General features: G+C 43.8%; 3 protein-coding genes across 5 annotated transcripts in view; 1 reads left to right on the top strand and 2 right to left on the bottom strand.

Moving 5' to 3' along the window:
• Nucleotides 1-249: 249 nt before the first annotated feature.
• LOC110469449 (kelch-like protein 23) lies at nucleotides 250-3,213 on the bottom strand. 2 transcript variants are annotated; one of them, XM_021528187.3, is made up of 3 exons: nucleotides 2,196-3,213; nucleotides 1,054-1,465; nucleotides 250-831 (listed from the first exon to the last, which is right to left on the bottom strand). In XM_021528187.3, exons 1-3 carry the CDS (start codon nucleotides 3,115-3,117, stop codon nucleotides 519-521), a joined length of 1,647 nt encoding a protein of 548 aa, XP_021383862.1. In that variant the 5' UTR covers nucleotides 3,118-3,213; the 3' UTR covers nucleotides 250-518. The 2 variants fall into 2 exon arrangements, with proteins under 2 accessions (XP_021383862.1, XP_021383863.1); XM_021528188.3 differs by having other exon boundaries at nucleotides 1,054-1,444.
• A 1,748-nt stretch (nucleotides 3,214-4,961) lies between these two features.
• Nucleotides 4,962-10,833, bottom strand: LSM7 (LSM7 homolog, U6 small nuclear RNA and mRNA degradation associated). The gene is made up of 4 exons (XM_077788767.1): nucleotides 10,741-10,833; nucleotides 10,227-10,317; nucleotides 8,962-9,033; nucleotides 4,962-6,002 (listed from the first exon to the last, which is right to left on the bottom strand). The coding sequence occupies exons 1-4, from the start codon at nucleotides 10,780-10,782 to the stop codon at nucleotides 5,860-5,862; spliced, it is 348 nt and encodes a 115-aa protein (XP_077644893.1). The 5' UTR covers nucleotides 10,783-10,833; the 3' UTR covers nucleotides 4,962-5,859.
• Nucleotides 10,834-10,872: 39 nt separating this feature from the next.
• The window catches only part of SPPL2B (signal peptide peptidase like 2B), a 32,025-nt gene continuing 26,641 nt past the window's right edge, over nucleotides 10,873-16,256 (top strand). For both annotated transcript variants that reach the window (XM_021528185.2, XM_021528186.3), the window contains exon 1: nucleotides 10,873-11,000. In XM_021528185.2, the coding sequence (XP_021383860.1) occupies nucleotides 10,944-11,000 (57 nt within the window). In that variant the 5' untranslated portion in view covers nucleotides 10,873-10,943. The remainder of the gene's footprint in view (nucleotides 11,001-16,256) is intronic.

Raw genomic sequence — 16,256 nt, 5'->3', positions numbered from 1 at the left:
CTTTGGGAATAAAAGTGTGGGTCAGCCTGAGGTTCAGGGTACAAGTTTTTGGAGAGCTATCTCACTTGTGCCAGATGCTGAAAATACATACCCACTTCATAACTACCCCAGATGTGGAGTCTATTTATTTATTCCGTGTATTGCTTCACCTTGACACCCATTTAATAATTTAAATCCTATAATATTTTCCAACAATGAGGCAGTGATTTTCCAGTTGTTCAAAGGACAGAGAGACACAGAGGTTAAAGGTCAGAACAGCCCTTTATTGAGCATCAACCCTAAGGAGTTTATATACCATAACAATACCAATCACAAGTTAAATACCATCATCAGGTCATTTTCAATAATCACCTGCAGCCTTTGTGTAGACAAAGACTGCACTGGCTTTTTCTTTAAGTTAATTTGTCAAGTAGGAAAAAAAAGGTAAAATTTCAAAGGAACAAAATTTTACAATGTCACAGGCCAAAGTTGATGCAATCTTAACTCCCTTCAGCTGTAACGCACATGATCTTCCACTCTTATGCCCACGTATCAAATCTTCGCACAGAGACACAGCCGTGAATAGGAAGGGGACAAGGGAGTTTGTTATATATGACCTGGCACACATCAGTGTAGGGATCAAAGAGGACTACAATGGGGAGGGTGCTGTTTCCCTTCCTCTGTCCAAGGAGATAAATTTGTCCATTCACAGTGCTGCATCCCATGAAGAACTTCTGGGTCAAGCATTCCTCATTCACCTGGGTCCATTCATCTGTCTCCACATCAAAACGAAAAGCTTCCCCTCCTACAGTGTACAGAGCCCCATTCAGGGATGTGATGCAGAGGTCATACCTGAGAGAGAAGAAACCCTTGATCAGAATCAACAGAAAGATTTGGTCCCTGAAATATTCAGGATGACCTTGGTCCTCCAATCAGAAGTCCTGTTTAAACAGAGAATCACAGAATTGTTGCAGGGACAGGACTTATGGATTTCTACACTATAACTTCTTCTTGGAGCAGGACCAACATTAGAATCCTTTGTCTTCTGCCAGGTCCCAGAATATTATTTCTTACCTTGGAAGAGGGGAGAATGAGATGACATCCCAGCTGTCTGTCTCTGTGTTCAGCCTTTGCACTCCATCATATACGTGTCCATTCTCATCCAGGCCACAGACCACATAGATCCTGGTTCCCACACTGACTGCATCACCTCTCTCTACAGGCTGAACCATAGGACTCATGCTTTCCCACTCTGACTCCATCAAAGCCATGCGCTCCACTGCTGGGATTATCCCTTCATCTGTGCTCCCTCCGAGAACATACAAGTAGAGCCCTACTCCTACTGCACAGTGGCTATTGCGGGACTTCTTCATGGCTGGCCCTTCCAGCCAGCAATTGTCCAAGCAGTTGTAGATGAGTACCCAATCCACACTGTACCACACAATCTCATCCCGGAAATATCCTCCTGTCACAAAAAGGAAGCTCCCTGGAAACACAGCAAATACTGGTCACATGAAGGCTAAAAATTGCTCCTGATACCTGGGGTTCTCACTTCACCCTGGGCTGTACTGATAAGGTGCAAGATGATGGGAGAAAATCACTGCTCTATCAATCAGTTTGCAGTATTTAATTCCTCATCCACACAGATACATTGGGCCTACATTATGCAGCCAGTCTTTCTAAGCCTGCTCCCATTTTTAATAGAATCATGGAAACACTGGTTGGAAAGAACCTCAGAGATCTTATTTTCAAACTCCTACCAGAAATGGGACTATTAGCAACATTAATACAGGAACCAATAATATTGAGCTAGCTTAAAAGTCTCCAGGCATGAAGATTTCCCAACATCTATGGAAAAGTTTAATGTAATGGCAACTATAAATCAGAAGTTGCCTGTCATAGGTCTAATCACTACAAAAGAGAAGGCCAAAAAATACACTGCTTAAAGCCAAGTCCTTAGACTAATTCCAGATAAAGCCAAGGTAAGGAGCTTGGTAGACTGCATAGTTTCTGCTATATGAGAATAGCGTTGTCTAGCATTCTCCCAGGACTAAGGAAGACAAACCCATTCTTTGAACAAATATGAACACCAATATGAATGAGGTTTTAGCAGTGCTGTGCACACCAGTTCTACAGCAACAGTTGACTCCCTGCATACAGCATTCAGTCTCAACTTCTGTTCGCATCTGCTCAAGTCTCCCTTCTCTGTAAGTTACCTACTGCTGCCACTGCATACTGGGTGAGGTTCCTGCGCTGCAGTGGAGAACAAGCCTGCCAGGTCCCTGTTTTAGGTTGAAAGAGAAATAATTCTTGCTGTTCTTTGTCATGCTTTCCTCCCAGGACATATAAGGTGTCATAGCTCCGGCCAGCATAAGGACACAGTTTCGGATTTTGCCAGCTGGGTGGGGGACAGCTGTCTAACTTCTTTATTAGTCTGGAAAAGATATCTGTCTCTCCAGCACGCTTGCTGCGTTTCACCAAGATATCAAGGAAGGACAAACTCAGAAAAGTGACCCTGACTTCGCCCACCAAATCCAGAAATTCTTCCTCTCTTGTTGCTGGGTCCTCCATTATCCAAATCATAATACTGTCAAAAACCACATCCTCTCTTGAAATGAAGAGGTCATCACTCTTCAGGAGCTGCACCAGCATTTCCTTAGGTAATGCTTTAAATTCTTCCTGGCATATCACATCCCCCCAGTGAGTGAGAGCCACATTCATAGCAGACACATACAACTCTGTAAAGGCAAATTGCTGTGAGTAGATCATCAGGCCAAGGCAGTTTGAAACATGCAGTTCTCTCTCCAGAAATTTCTCACACAACAGTTTCACCCTGTCAAACTGAAAAAAATCAGCTGTTTCCAGTAAGCTGGTCACATTTTCTTGACCTATAAGCACTTGCGCTGTGCGAGTGAACTCAAGTAGTGCCTGAAACGGCACTGCATCAACCCCTTTGATCACTATGTGCTGCTCAGAGCTCTCTCTTGCTCCTCCAAAAAACATGGCTTCAAAGTATCGACTGTGTACTGAAAGCACCCTACGGCTGACCTGGAAGAGTCTCTCTCCAACCTCAAGAATTGTGTCCGCAATCATTTCTGTCTGAGGTCCCAGCTCCTGTGGCTCTTGTGCAGGCTCCATGCTTGTAGACTGCCAGGCAGTTAATTTTAACTCAAGTTTTATGCAACCCTTTCCATCTCTGGAAACCCTATCCCCCTAGCTGGGATGAGATAAGGCAATATTGTCCTAAAAATAGAATGCTTTCTACTCTCCTGCTTTCCTCTTCTGTCTTTTCTGCTGCTTTCTGAACAGCATTACCAGAACAGCAGTATAACCTAAAAATTACAGATTTGACTGGCATCTTCTTTTACCAGGTAAGACCACAGCAAATAAGGGAAGCCGTCAGCCAAGAAAAGAGCCTGGGCTAAAAAGAAAAAGCAGGAGAAACAACCAAAAGATTCCTAAGCACTGAGTAAATATAAAGAAGTTGTAGAAAATACTGAACCCATTTGGAAAAAAACAATCATCACCTCATCTTTCATTAATTCAAGTTTAACCAAATACCAAAGTGATTACAGTTTTTATTATGTATCTAACTTTATACTTTAGTAAGAGAGAAGAGGAAGGAGTGAACCCCCATTCAAACCCAGATGGCTTCACATGTTCACTCATCCTCAATCTGAAAGCACTAAATAAACACAGATGTGGGACAAAGAACAGCTAATGCCACAGTGACTTTTTCCAAAGTGATTACGTGAAGAAACCTGCATAGGGACGTTGAAGTAGTCCCTTACCCATACCAGCCTATACCAGCAAGACTCACTCCCAGTTCTTGGCAGAGCTCAGCAAACAGAAGCTGTGCCAGTGTCTTACCATAGCTTCATAAAAACTTTCTTCCTTATTTCTAGTCTGGATTGCCCTTCTTTTAGCTTAAATCATTGCCCCTTATCCTATCACAACAGACCCTGCTAACATGTCTGTCCCCCATCATTTTCATATTCTTCTTTTCAGGTACTTGACTCCCAAGTATAACCTCAAAGTCTGCACGGCAGAAAAGGAGAGCCATGCAGCTCACAATGAAGACCAAGCAACCAACCATCTGAGCAGGAAATGCTAAGAACATGCCCCTCTCCAGAGTTTACACACTTGACCCATGGCTTGAGGCAGATCTCCCAGCACTTAAGAGTTCAGAATCCACCCCAGAGAGCCCCAGCAGGTCTGTTTCTGATGCTAGACTTTAGAGTGCAAAAATTGTTCTGCACACTACTGGTATCAACAACAACAATCTTTCTCCCACCTAAAGGACAGTTCAAAACTCTGCTCAGGCTGATGGCAAGCAAATTCTATTCCGCACACTCTAAATAAGGATTATCTTTTGAATTGTGCAGTTTCACAAGCAAGCACAACTTTATAGACAGCTCTGTAAGCCCCCAGATTAAAATTCAAACGCACCCAAGTTCACGCAGGCAATACATTACACACAACACCTGGTCCCTAGTTTTAGAGCCTCCTGAAGTCAGAGTCACTAAAATGAAATTTATTCTAAGCTCCCACCCATTTTGGAGCCGACACAGGAAAGGCTATGCATGGGAGAACGATGCTGTGGCCAAAATAACCGATACAACCTGTACTTGCCATTGGTTCTTGACAACCTTCAGGAACAAAACTGCTGCTGCTAGCAAAACAATTCACTCTGTCATAATCACCTCAAAGAGGGTCCTCTATAAAGGCAAGCGCAGGTGGAAGAAGCAGGTTACAGGCTCCAGGCACATACTTCAACCAGGCAGTCTTTCAAATGCCTCCGAAGAGGGATGAGATACTCTCAGGCCTTTCCCATCAATTCCCTGTTTAAGTATGGCTTTTGCTCTGGTCCTTCCTGATCCTGCAGTGCTTATGCACCTCATGAACTAATTTAATTTGGATTTATGGCTAGAGAACTGTGATGTCAGCTGTAGTGCACTTTTACAAAAAACCAGACATTTACAAACAGATCAATTGTCTTTATTCACTCAGAACTCCTCAAATCTTGCATTTTCTGCAGTATAAAAAAAATAAAAATGTTTACTTACAAATCAAGTTATAACAAGCAAAACCACAAGTGGATAGCTACAATATAAAAATAAGTAGTGCTTCCAGACACTGCCTACAATTGAACAAATGTTAGGATATTAAATATTCTTCCCCTAAAATTCCAAGGAACAAATAGCTACCTCCACAAGGTTTAGGTCACTCAACCAAGAATTATCCCACAAGTTAGATCAGTCCTCGGTAGAAATGTGTGAGCCTGCTGATACACAGATCACAGCCCACAATTTCTGGAACAAGTGCTGAAAAAGACCTTCTTGGCTACATCCCTTGTAAAGGTGATGACACTACACAAGGAAGTAATTTTCCTGCACAAAATAGACTGAATGCAGTAGAAGACTACAACATAATGCTTACCCAGCTGAGTACTGATATTTAAGAGGAAGAAAAACATGTTCTACTGTATTTAGGCTTTTAATTTAGATTAAAGGCATTTTAATGTATTTAAAAATTGAAAGAATATAACTAATATTCAGGGCATTCATAACTAATTTTATGGGGTTGTTTCAAAACACACAAGATCAAGAAGGTTTCAGACAATTCATAACAATATGTTCTCTTCTGTCAGGTCTAAACAACATAGTTACACACTTATTTGGGGCTGGGAGGAAAACAAGAACATGCTTCTTACATTCCACATCCTCTCATCATTTATGAAAGCTACAAATTGAATACTTTTTTCACACTAACAAATACACATTCAAACTCCCCCCCCAAACAGGAAGCTTCTCACACACTGATAGTTTTTTCCAATGACTTGCACCCCCTGAAGTTTTCAGAGACAATCCAAAGAAAGCATTAGCCATCTTGCTGCTGAATGAAAGGGTTTGGAATAGCTTCCATTCCATCCTGTGGACAGATCAGAACCACAGAAGTCCCTCTGCAAACCACAAGTCCCAGCTGACGTGTGTCTTCTGTTAATTTAAATTGATCATCTGGATCTAAAAAGCAGAGATCCATGGTTAGAGCAGGAAAATAAGAAAAAGAAACCAAATTCCATCAACTTCAAAAGGCACAGACATGCATGTTTTTTCCTGGCATAACTGCTTTGTTTTATTGAGCACATGGACCATACAGGTGATGCAGCAGTGACATATGATGTTTTCAAGACCTTACTTACAGTGAGCAATAGGAAATCTGCTTTGTATGCAAAAAAAGCAGAACATATTTATTGAAGAATTCAAAGGCCTTTTCATGCATATAACTAATAGTATACATGCAAGTGATTAAAAAAGCTTCTGGTCTCATTTCAAATGCCATTATAGACAAACACTTGGTGACTAACACAAATCAGAAAAAGCCCCTGAATTCTCAATGCACTAGGGAAGAGAGCACCAGCCCATTCTCAGACAGGCCAAATAAACACTTACAAACCAGCCAGTTCTATCTTCCATATAGAGATATATCTATATTCAATAGAAATTAACAACACATTTTAAAACTCTCTTTTAAAGATGGAATTTGAAGTTTCAGGTGTTCCATTTTAAACAGGTATGAGAATACTCTTCAAAAACACTCTCTTATCAAATGGTAGGTTTTGTATCAGAGAGGAGAAAGAGACACTGCTTTATTCTTTAGAGGACAAGGGCAGCCAATGACATAACTATAGAGGAGCTCAAGCAAGGACCAGCAGGGATGTTCTATCATAGGGAATGTGCTTAACCTAACTTCTGCTAGTAGAATCACCTTTAAAGGTCATCCGGTACAGCCCCCCCTGTAACAAGCAGGGACATCTTTAACTAGACCCAGTTGCTTGAAGTTCCATCTTTGAATGCTCCCAAGGATAGGGCACCTACTACCTCTCCAAGCAACCTGTCCCAGTGTTTTTATCACTCTCATTATTAAAAAAACCCTCTTCCTTATATCTACATTGTCACACTACGACACAAAATCACTCACACAGGGATGCTAGATGCAAAAGGGGAAAGAAAAGAACCCAAAGAGCAAACTTAATTTGCTGACTCTACTATACACAGAATAATAAAAGTGACAGTGGATTGGAGGGTGAAATTACCACCTCTCCAACCACATTGGTCAAACTAACAGTCCATTAATTCTGTCCACCCACAAAGAAGAATGCAAAACAATTACTGTTTATATGAACACTGTGAGAAAATTCAGTAGAAATATGTAAACATCAGAGGCATAAGAAACTTTTAGAAGAACTTGAGAATTCTCAAAAGAACAGAGCAACACTACATCTTCCTTATATCTGTATCTTCTGTTATATCTACATTGACCCTCCTTTAGTTTAAACCCAATACCTCTTGCCCTGCCACAACAGGGCCTGCTGAAGCATTACCCCCCTCCAGCATTTCCTTTTATGTCCCTTTAAAACTGAAAGGCCACAACACCATCTCCTCTCTTATTCAGGTAAACACCCCAGCTCTCCCAGCCTCACTCCAGAGCAGAGGGGCTCCAGCCCTTGCAGCATCTCTGTGGCCTCCTCTGATCTGGCTCCAGCAGCTCCATGTCCTCCTGATGTTGTTCCCTAGGGCTGGGGCAGCTCTGCACGTTGGAGTCTCACCTAAGTGGGCAGAATGCCCCATCCCTGGCAGGGATGCAGCCCAGGATACAGCTGGCCTTGTGAGCTGCAGGCATGTATTGTCCAGCCTCTCATTCACCAGCATGTCCAAATCACTCTCAGCAGGGCTGCTCTCAATCTATTCATTCCCCAGCCTGAGTCTTGCTGAACCTCATGAGGTTCCTGTGGGCCCTCTTCAAAAACTTGTCCAGGTCCCCTTGGATGGCCTTGTCCTTCAGGTGTGTCACCTGCAGACTGAGGATGAACTTGATCCCACTGCCTATGTCACTGATGGACACTAAACAGTACTGGTCCCCACAGAGACCCCTGAGGGACACCCCTGGTCATTGATGTTCACGAGGACATTAGGCTATTGACTACTACCCTCTGGATATGACCATCCAACCAATTCCACATTCACCAAACAGTCCACCCATCAAATCCATTTCCTTCAATTCAGGGAGAAGGATGTTCTGGGGTTTCTCTGGCCACAGAGAACAACAGACAACTTTCCCAGGCCTTTCTGGGAAAAGTCTGTGAGAAGATCAGAGAAAAGAATGAGAAACAATTCTTATCTTGGCTTGCTGCACCTGTTATTGTGAACATGTGGAATGTGTTATGGAGACTTGTTTACCAAAGGGTGATTTCTTAATTAGCCAATGGTGTTTGGATTGGAGGACCAATTAGGTCTAGGTGTATCATAACAGTCTACAAAAGCGATGGGTTTCTTAATAATGATATATATAAAGAGACTGATCAGCCTTCTGTGAATCATGGAGTCAATGCTAATTATTACTTGGTCAGGGGCCTGCTGCTGGGATAGTGGGGGACTGTGTTAAAGGCTTTACAGAAGTACAGAAAAAAAGACATCTGTAAGCCCTTCCCCTGGCCACTGATGGAGTCACTCCATCACAGAAGGCCACTGGGTTGTTCAGACAGGATTTTCCCTTGGTAAAGCCATGGTGGATGTCTAAAATCACTTCCCTGTCCTCCAAATACCTTAGCAGAGCTCCAAGGAGGATCTGTTCCATGATCTTCTCAGGCACAAGAGGTCAGGCTGACAGAACAGTAATTCCCAGGCTCCCTTCTACCCTTTTGAAAAATGGGTTCAATGTTTCCCTTTTTCCCATCACCTGCCTGCCATCACTTTTTAAATGTTTTAGACTAGCTTGGGCACTGTAACAGCCAATTCCCTCAGGAACATGTTGTCAGGTCCCATAGACCCTTCACCTGTATGTCTACAGTTATCCCAAGCATGCTGTAGTTTGGGTGATGTTAATCTGCAGTTTCTGCTTATTCACACACAGAGCTGTAAAATTTCTGTCAAGAAAGCCACTCAGGGAGGGGAAGCTTCCCAAAGATTACATATTACTTACCTCGCATATACTCAATGGTACCATCCAGCACAAGGTTGAGAAGAGGGTCAAACCCTTTCAAGACACCACTTGCTATTGAAGACCACACAGAAAACAATGATTAGGACCAAAACAAGGTATACAGCAACATAAGACTTCAAGAAAGTTACACTGAGTTCTCCAGCCCTGTTCCCTCTTTCAGGCAAGACCAAACATGTGAGTCCAGAGGTATTAAACAGTGTCCTCTTTTTCAATGGCAAGTACACAAAAACTGCTCTGCATTGCACCAATTAAAACTTAGAGACTTTTCAATTCATTCTTCCAAATGTTCTTCAAGACACTAACATGTTTGCTTTCAGTCAATTTCAAGGGCATTTTAAGAATACGATATAACAAATCAGTATAAGTCACACAAAGAAAAAAAAGGCAACTACAAAACAAAATAAATATCCTTAATGAAAGGTTATGGTTAAAAACAAAACAAGACCATATTTTAAGTTCTTTCCTCAGAAACCCCATCTTCCAGATGCTCTTCTGGCACATGATGTCTTTAACATAAGCACTGCCTCACAGGAAGGCACTGCAGATAGACCAGCACTTTGTCCTAATGGAGAACTTGATTCCACAAGACTAGTCACTACATATATTACAAAATTACACCGAGCAACTTCCCAGTTTGACAAATACACTTCTCAGTAAGGAGTTCAAGTAACTTCCAAACCCTTATAAGCATAAGGTCCCAGTGGAGTTTTAAAATGCAGCACATGGTAAGCTTGGACCAACAAGTGCCTGTGGGTAGCACCAACTGCATTGGGATGTACCTGCCCAACTGGGAAGAGATGGGAATGCAAAGGCACAGTGGCATATATTGAACCACGAACTCCAGGCATGCTTACCATGTCAAGAGATGAAAGGCACGACAGTTGTATTAATTACTACATCCATAAATGTTTCTTTGTTCCTTTAAGTGCATCCTTGCAATGCCAAAAAAAAAAAAAAAACAAAAACCCAGCCAAAATAAGGCTGTTCAAAACAACCAATAAAAGAAGAGATGCACAGATGAGCCATAAGGATAAAGGTGCACCCAGAAGATGAGTGAAATAGTTAAACGAGAGAAGCTTTGCACCGGTAACTGCAAATTCTAATAAGTAAAAGCACTCACTACTCCTCCGCTTCCCTTGATGGGAAAGCGGCATGAGCAGGAGGGCAGAGTCGACAGGCATCGGCTGAGGGAAAACGCCGAAAGGCGAAAAGAGCTCCGTGCTGCAGCCACGCGCCGGGCTCACCTTCCCGCCCGCCCTGGAACTTCACCCGGATCGTCTTGTCGATGTACTTGGAGAGGTCCAAGATGCTCTCCTTCTTCTTCTTCTCCTTATCCTACGGCAGAGCACAGGCAGCCCAGTTAAAACGCGCCATCCACGGAAACACGGACCCAGATCGCTGCCGCGGGATTCCGCGGCGGCAGGACGGGGGCGCGGGTACACACCGGGCACCGCCGCCGAGCACCGCACCGCCGAGCCCCGCACACGCCGCCGCCGAGCCCCGCACACGCCGCCGCCGAGCCCCGCGCACACGCCGAGCCCCGCACCGCCGCCGCCGAGCCCCGCACACGCCGCCGAGCCCCGCACACGCCGCCGAGCCCCGCACACGCCGAGCCCCGCACCGCCGCCGCCGAGCCCCGCACACGCCGAGCCCCGCACACGCCGCCGTCGAGCCCCGCACACGCCGCCGTCGAGCCCCGCACACGCCGCCGAGCCCCGCACACGCCGCCGCCGAGCCCCGCCCCGCCCCGCTCCTCACCGCCATCTTCCCCGCACCGCCGCCGCCGCCGCCGCTCGCCATTTCATTCGGCACCGCCAGAAGTGACGTCGCGCCCCGCCGGAGCCCGTTGGCGGCTCGGGGCGCTGAGGCGGGACGTCCGGGGCGGGCTCTGGGTGCCCGGTACGGAAGGGTCCGGCCCGGCCCAGGTCGGAACAAAGCGGCGGCGGCGAGGCAGGCCCGGCATGGCAGCGCAGCCGGCCTGGCTCCGCCTCTGGCTGCTCCTGCATCTGCTGCCGCAGGTCAGTGGCTGTGCCGGGCTGTGCCGGGCTGTGCCGGGCTGTGTGCTCCCGAGCCACGCGCGGGCAGCCGGCTGAGGGCGGGGGGCAGCCGGGCCCGGGCGGGCCGTGCGCCGTGGCCGTGCCCGGAGCCGCCTGCCGTGGGCGCGCAGAGGTGCTGCAGCCGCCCGCAGCGGGCCGGGCCCGAGCCGTGGCCGCAGGAAGGCAGCGGAGCGCATGGGTCTGCTGGCCCTGCCCTCGGCGATTTGGCAGTATTGATTCTGTGTGTCTGGGCTTCTCTGAAACTTTTTTACTCTTTCCGCATTAACTAGCGTTTTCCTCGTAGTTCCCAAAACTTCGGGGCCAGGCAAAGCCCAGCATCCTCGCCAGGCAGCCCTAGGCAGGAGAGCGCAGCCGAGCCCCCGGGCCGGATCCTCGCAGGGACGATTTGTTTTATCCTGACTGACAGACTCCCTGTGAGGAAGCTTTCAGCAGAAAAGAAGGGATTTCTGCTGACAGTGACTCTGTAGTCTGTCTTGGGTCTTTTATTATCATTACTAAAATATTAATTCGTTTTGTGGATACATTTTTAAGGGTGTGAGAACTAGGCATGATACTAGGCATGAATCCTGATACAGGAGAGAGTGGATTTCTAGCAATTGCATTGCATGGTGCATAGCTTTTGCCTTTTAAGTTAATTGGTTTGTGTTCTCAAAATTTTTAACTGTCATTTAAACTTCTTGACTGTTTATTAGACAATTTGGAGTGTGCTATGGCTTCTTGAATATTATTGGTGTAACATGGAACTCTAATTTTTCCTTCTTCTCCCTCTGTCTCCTTACTGTTTCCTTGCCAGTAATCTTTAGTTACAGAGTGGTCTGGTTGTCAGCTAACTTCTTTATTTCTGTATCATCCCCTTTTTTATCCATTCTCTTCATTACGCTCTTGCGTGCCCCATGCTTTTTGTCATCTCCACTGATGCTTTGCAGGGATTAGTAGTGGCCGTATAGGCCCGACAAATTAATAAGCTTTAATTAACAAGATTAATTTAATTAATGAATTAACAAAAATGAGTCAAAGACTGGCATGGAGTCAGTTTGATCCATCAGTTTGGGGAAGGTGAGCATATGGCAGCGCAGAAAGACAGCGGTGAGATAGTCCACCGGTGGGTACTTGGAGGTCTTGCGTTCAGCTCCATGCATTGCAGCACATTCCTGTCTGTAAACATTTGGTATATTTGTGCAGTGTAAGTGTTAATGTACTTGAATAAGCTTGGGCAGACTGGCCAGGGTGCTGAAACAGTCCTGCTGCTGCAGTGAAAAGTGGATTTACTGTGTACTGCCAGTATGCTTCTGTTAGCCAAGCTAGTGTTTTAAAAATTTGCTTGATTACCTTGTATTGTGCATAACTTCTGCATCTCTTGTGCTTGCACTTGTTGGGATGGCTTGAGTGGTACATCCTCCTTAGTGTGAGGCAGAGAAGAGTGCTCTGCTGCACTAGTCCTGGTTTGGTACCCCTGTGACTGATGGCTGGAGTTATTCTGGGGGACAGAGTTGACAGCTGTTGTCAGGAGCTGCTGTGTGCCAGCTTTACTCATTCTTAGTGCCTTACTCTTGCCTTAGTGAGCATATACCTTTGTCTCTCTCCTTGAAACAGGATATTAGGAATGTTTTGTTTATTTGTTTTCCCTGGGGCAAGAGGAGGTAGTGTCCACATATGCGTCTATCTTCTTATTTTGGGAGAAGGATCAGCTTGGTTACTGAGGCATGACTCTTCCAAATCTGGGTCCTCATCTGGGAACACTTTAAGAATGGTGTGTTCTTATAGATCCAAGGACAGTCTGCACTTAGATCTTGCTTTGGTATTCGAGTTCTCACATTTCATTTAAGTTCCCATTCATTCCAGGCATTGTTACCCCTCAGTTTCCTGTAACAACAGCAGATATGTGAGCCTTTGACTAGTGATGAACATAGTAATATGATCTGCAGCAAATGTGTTGGATCTAGCTGGCCTTCACTATAGCAGCTTTCAGAAGAATATGTTGAATTGTGGTGATGGGTTTGTATTTTAAATTAGGGCACTCTGATATGGGTCCAAAGAATTTGAAAGTCTGTCTGAAATTCTGCATTAAGGTGGTAGCTGATAATTTAGTCTTCTGGTATTAGTGCATTATGAATATGTAGCTCTCTGCACTGTACAGTGTTTGTTGAAGGAGTGTTTATTTGTGTGCAGCTTTGCTGTCTGCTGTTGCTTTTCTCCAGATGGGTCAGTGCAGTTAATGGGACAGAATGACTCCAGCTCCTGGGAACTCTGGCATGGTACCTACCGTAAGAGTAGGATAGCTCATTCATTCCTTCTTCAAGGAACACAGCTCCCAATGTCTGAGATATGAGTGGCCAGGTCAGTTAATAGAGCTACTGAAAGCAGAAAAGGACATCCACGTGAGTGTGGGGCCAGAGGCAGGGAGGAACAAACAAGACAGATACTGAGTTGGCTCAGTCACTCATGCTGAAGTTTCTTGAAATACTGGTGAGCTGAATTCTTTCTCTCCGCCTTCTTCTATCATTCAGCTTGCAAGTCCAGTGCTTGCCTCTGAAATACATTAATTCACCTAAAAAAAATTGCACAGCAGAAAAACTGGGGAGCATTCTTCTCTTTTATGCATTGATCTGTGGAAGGCCCTGATGAGATTTAGAGCTAACAAGTATGCCCTTCTATTACCACAAACATTAGATTAGCTCGTTTGTCTGTTAAATTCTGCCCTCAGATTTTACATTTCTGTTGTGTGAAAACCTTTTCCAGTTTTGCAGCTTTATAGAAAACACTTCCTTTTGTGTTAATTATACACTATTGTGTGCTTTTTAAGCCATGGGATCAAGATGCAAGTATTATAATATACCTTATTTTCACAGCAGCTGTTGTTTTTCTGTGTTTGAAAAAGACTGCACTTGGTATCCAAGCACTTGGAAAAGAGCCTTTTGGGGTTGTAGGCACATTATATAGGATCTGCACAGGAGATGGCATTTTCTCCTGGGTTAATCTAGGATATGAAGTGGTCTCTAGAAATAAGGAATCATAAATGTTGCCACTATGCCAGTGCAACAGCAGCACTGCTTGAACTTTTGTTGTCTCATACCTACTGACATTAATAAAAACAAAACTGGATGCATCAAAGTGGATAAGAACAAACTTCAGAACTATGCTTTGCTTCTAAGTGATAATAGCTTTATAAAAATGCCTGTTAATCCACATTATCCACAGACTGTGTTCTCCACAGAGTTTCTTAAATTCTGTGTTCCCCCTTTTGCTTTTAGCCCTGCTCATATTTCCTTTAATTCCTCTCATGCTTGACTTTCATTTAGCTTTTGGCACACAAATCCAAATAGCTTCTAAAATGTGTTGAGCACTTAACACTAGGAACCTTTTACTCCCTTAATATTTCTTTGAAGAATGTCCATTAAATAGCTCAGAAAGCAAAATTGTGTATAATTGAACATTCTTTTGTTCTTGTCTTTCGTGTGTGACTGTATTTGCATCTCTGTTGCTTGTTACTCTTCAAAATCAAATTCAAGATAATAAGTACAGGTTACTTTTCTAAATTACTTGTTTCTGTTGAAAGTAGTTTAGGTGCTATGGTTGGATACCTGAGATATGACTTAACAAGTCTGCTATAGCACGGAGTTGGAGTTCTTGTTTCCTCACAGTGTATGCACAGTAGTGTCTCTCTGTCTCCACAGATATCTTGGAAATTTGCCCTGTGCTCAAGTGGCTTTAATCTGCACTGAACTAATCAGTGACCTCCTATATCAGCATGTTCAGGACAAATGTCATTGGTTCTAAAGGACTTAGTTAATACTAGTGTTATAAAAGAGGGAAAAAGTTGCTGCATATGTTAACAAAGACCATTTATATGCAGAAGAGCTAAATATAAAAATTCTCTTATATTAAATCTCTACCTCCTGTATATTTTTACAATAATATTTCTTTACTGCATTGCTGACATCTTGCAGCAGAATGCCATCATTGCCTCTGGGCATACTGTGTGTGTTAAAAGAGTGATTTTACAATGCAAGTGGTAAAACACTGACACAGGGTAAAACACTGGTAGAACACACAACTCACTGTGTCCAGCGAGGAGGTGGGTGCCCCATCCCTGAAAATGTTCAAGGCCAGGTTGAACAGGGTTTGGTATACTTGAAGATTTCCCAGCCCATTGCCAGGGGTTTGGACAAGGTGACCTTTAAGGGTCCCTTCCAACCTAAACCAGTCTGTGATTCTCAGAAGTTTTTCTAAAAACATCTTTTACCCTGAGTGTCTCCTAGGGGTGCATGGTAACTTCTGTGTAGTACGGTTTGAAATAAAGAAGGATAAATAAGTGTGATGAATTCTTTTAATGGATTTTTGAACGAGCAGGTTAAGATAAGACATTGTTGCCGAGTCCAGTCATCTTTAGCATCTTGTTCCTCAGCTGGTATATGAAGAAACAGATGTATAAAGTGTATTTGTGAGAGCGTAACTGCATAATTATCAAATCATTGGTGTGTTCACGTTACGAATATTAAACCAGATATTGACAAATTAGTCTGCCACAATGTTCTAATTAGTAGCAGCAATGGTTAGGGATATGATGTTATATTTCTCTACAGAACAAAGTTTAATCAGTTCTGGTAAGCACTAAGTGATTTTCTTGGGGAAGGCTAAAGCAGAGCAATAGACCATTTAAACATATCTTCAGTCAATTACTTCAATTTTGCTTGAGTGCTGGACAAAAGAGAGAAGGAAGAATGGAAAGGAAGGAGCTGGATGTGTGGGTAGAGAGGAGTATGACACAAATAGGATGGTAGAAAGATAAGATGGTTGCGAGGATAGGGGGCTTGCTTGTTTGGTGTGAGGGGATTTTGGTTGGTGGGTTTTGGTTTTTTTGCAACTTCCAAGTGCTAAGTGCTAGTAAGGATTAGCGAATGTTCTCAATAAAATGGAGAAACTTCCCATTACAATAGGAAACAAATGCTCTGGGAAAAAATGTTACTCTGAAGAATCCAGTCACATTAACAGTGTGTGGTGTTCCTACGGACTAGATTTCCAAATCGTGGGCTGAAATAGTATTTTGAGACTGCTACATTTAATATGTGGTCAACTTTTTCCTGACTATCTAATAGCTTGTATGAAGCCAAAATGCAGATATGATTTGCATTTGATCTCAGAATCATCCTTTTATAATCTATTACCAGACAGCACTACTTGAACATTGAAATTTCTCTTTAAGAGCACTGTGAGGTT

The sequence above is a fragment of the Lonchura striata genome, chromosome 28, assembly GCF_046129695.1.
Source record: "Lonchura striata isolate bLonStr1 chromosome 28, bLonStr1.mat, whole genome shotgun sequence".
Lineage (NCBI taxonomy): Eukaryota > Metazoa > Chordata > Aves > Passeriformes > Estrildidae > Lonchura > Lonchura striata.
The sequence above is the reverse complement of the archived record's forward strand: the minus strand, read 5'-3'. Positions and strand labels throughout refer to the sequence as shown.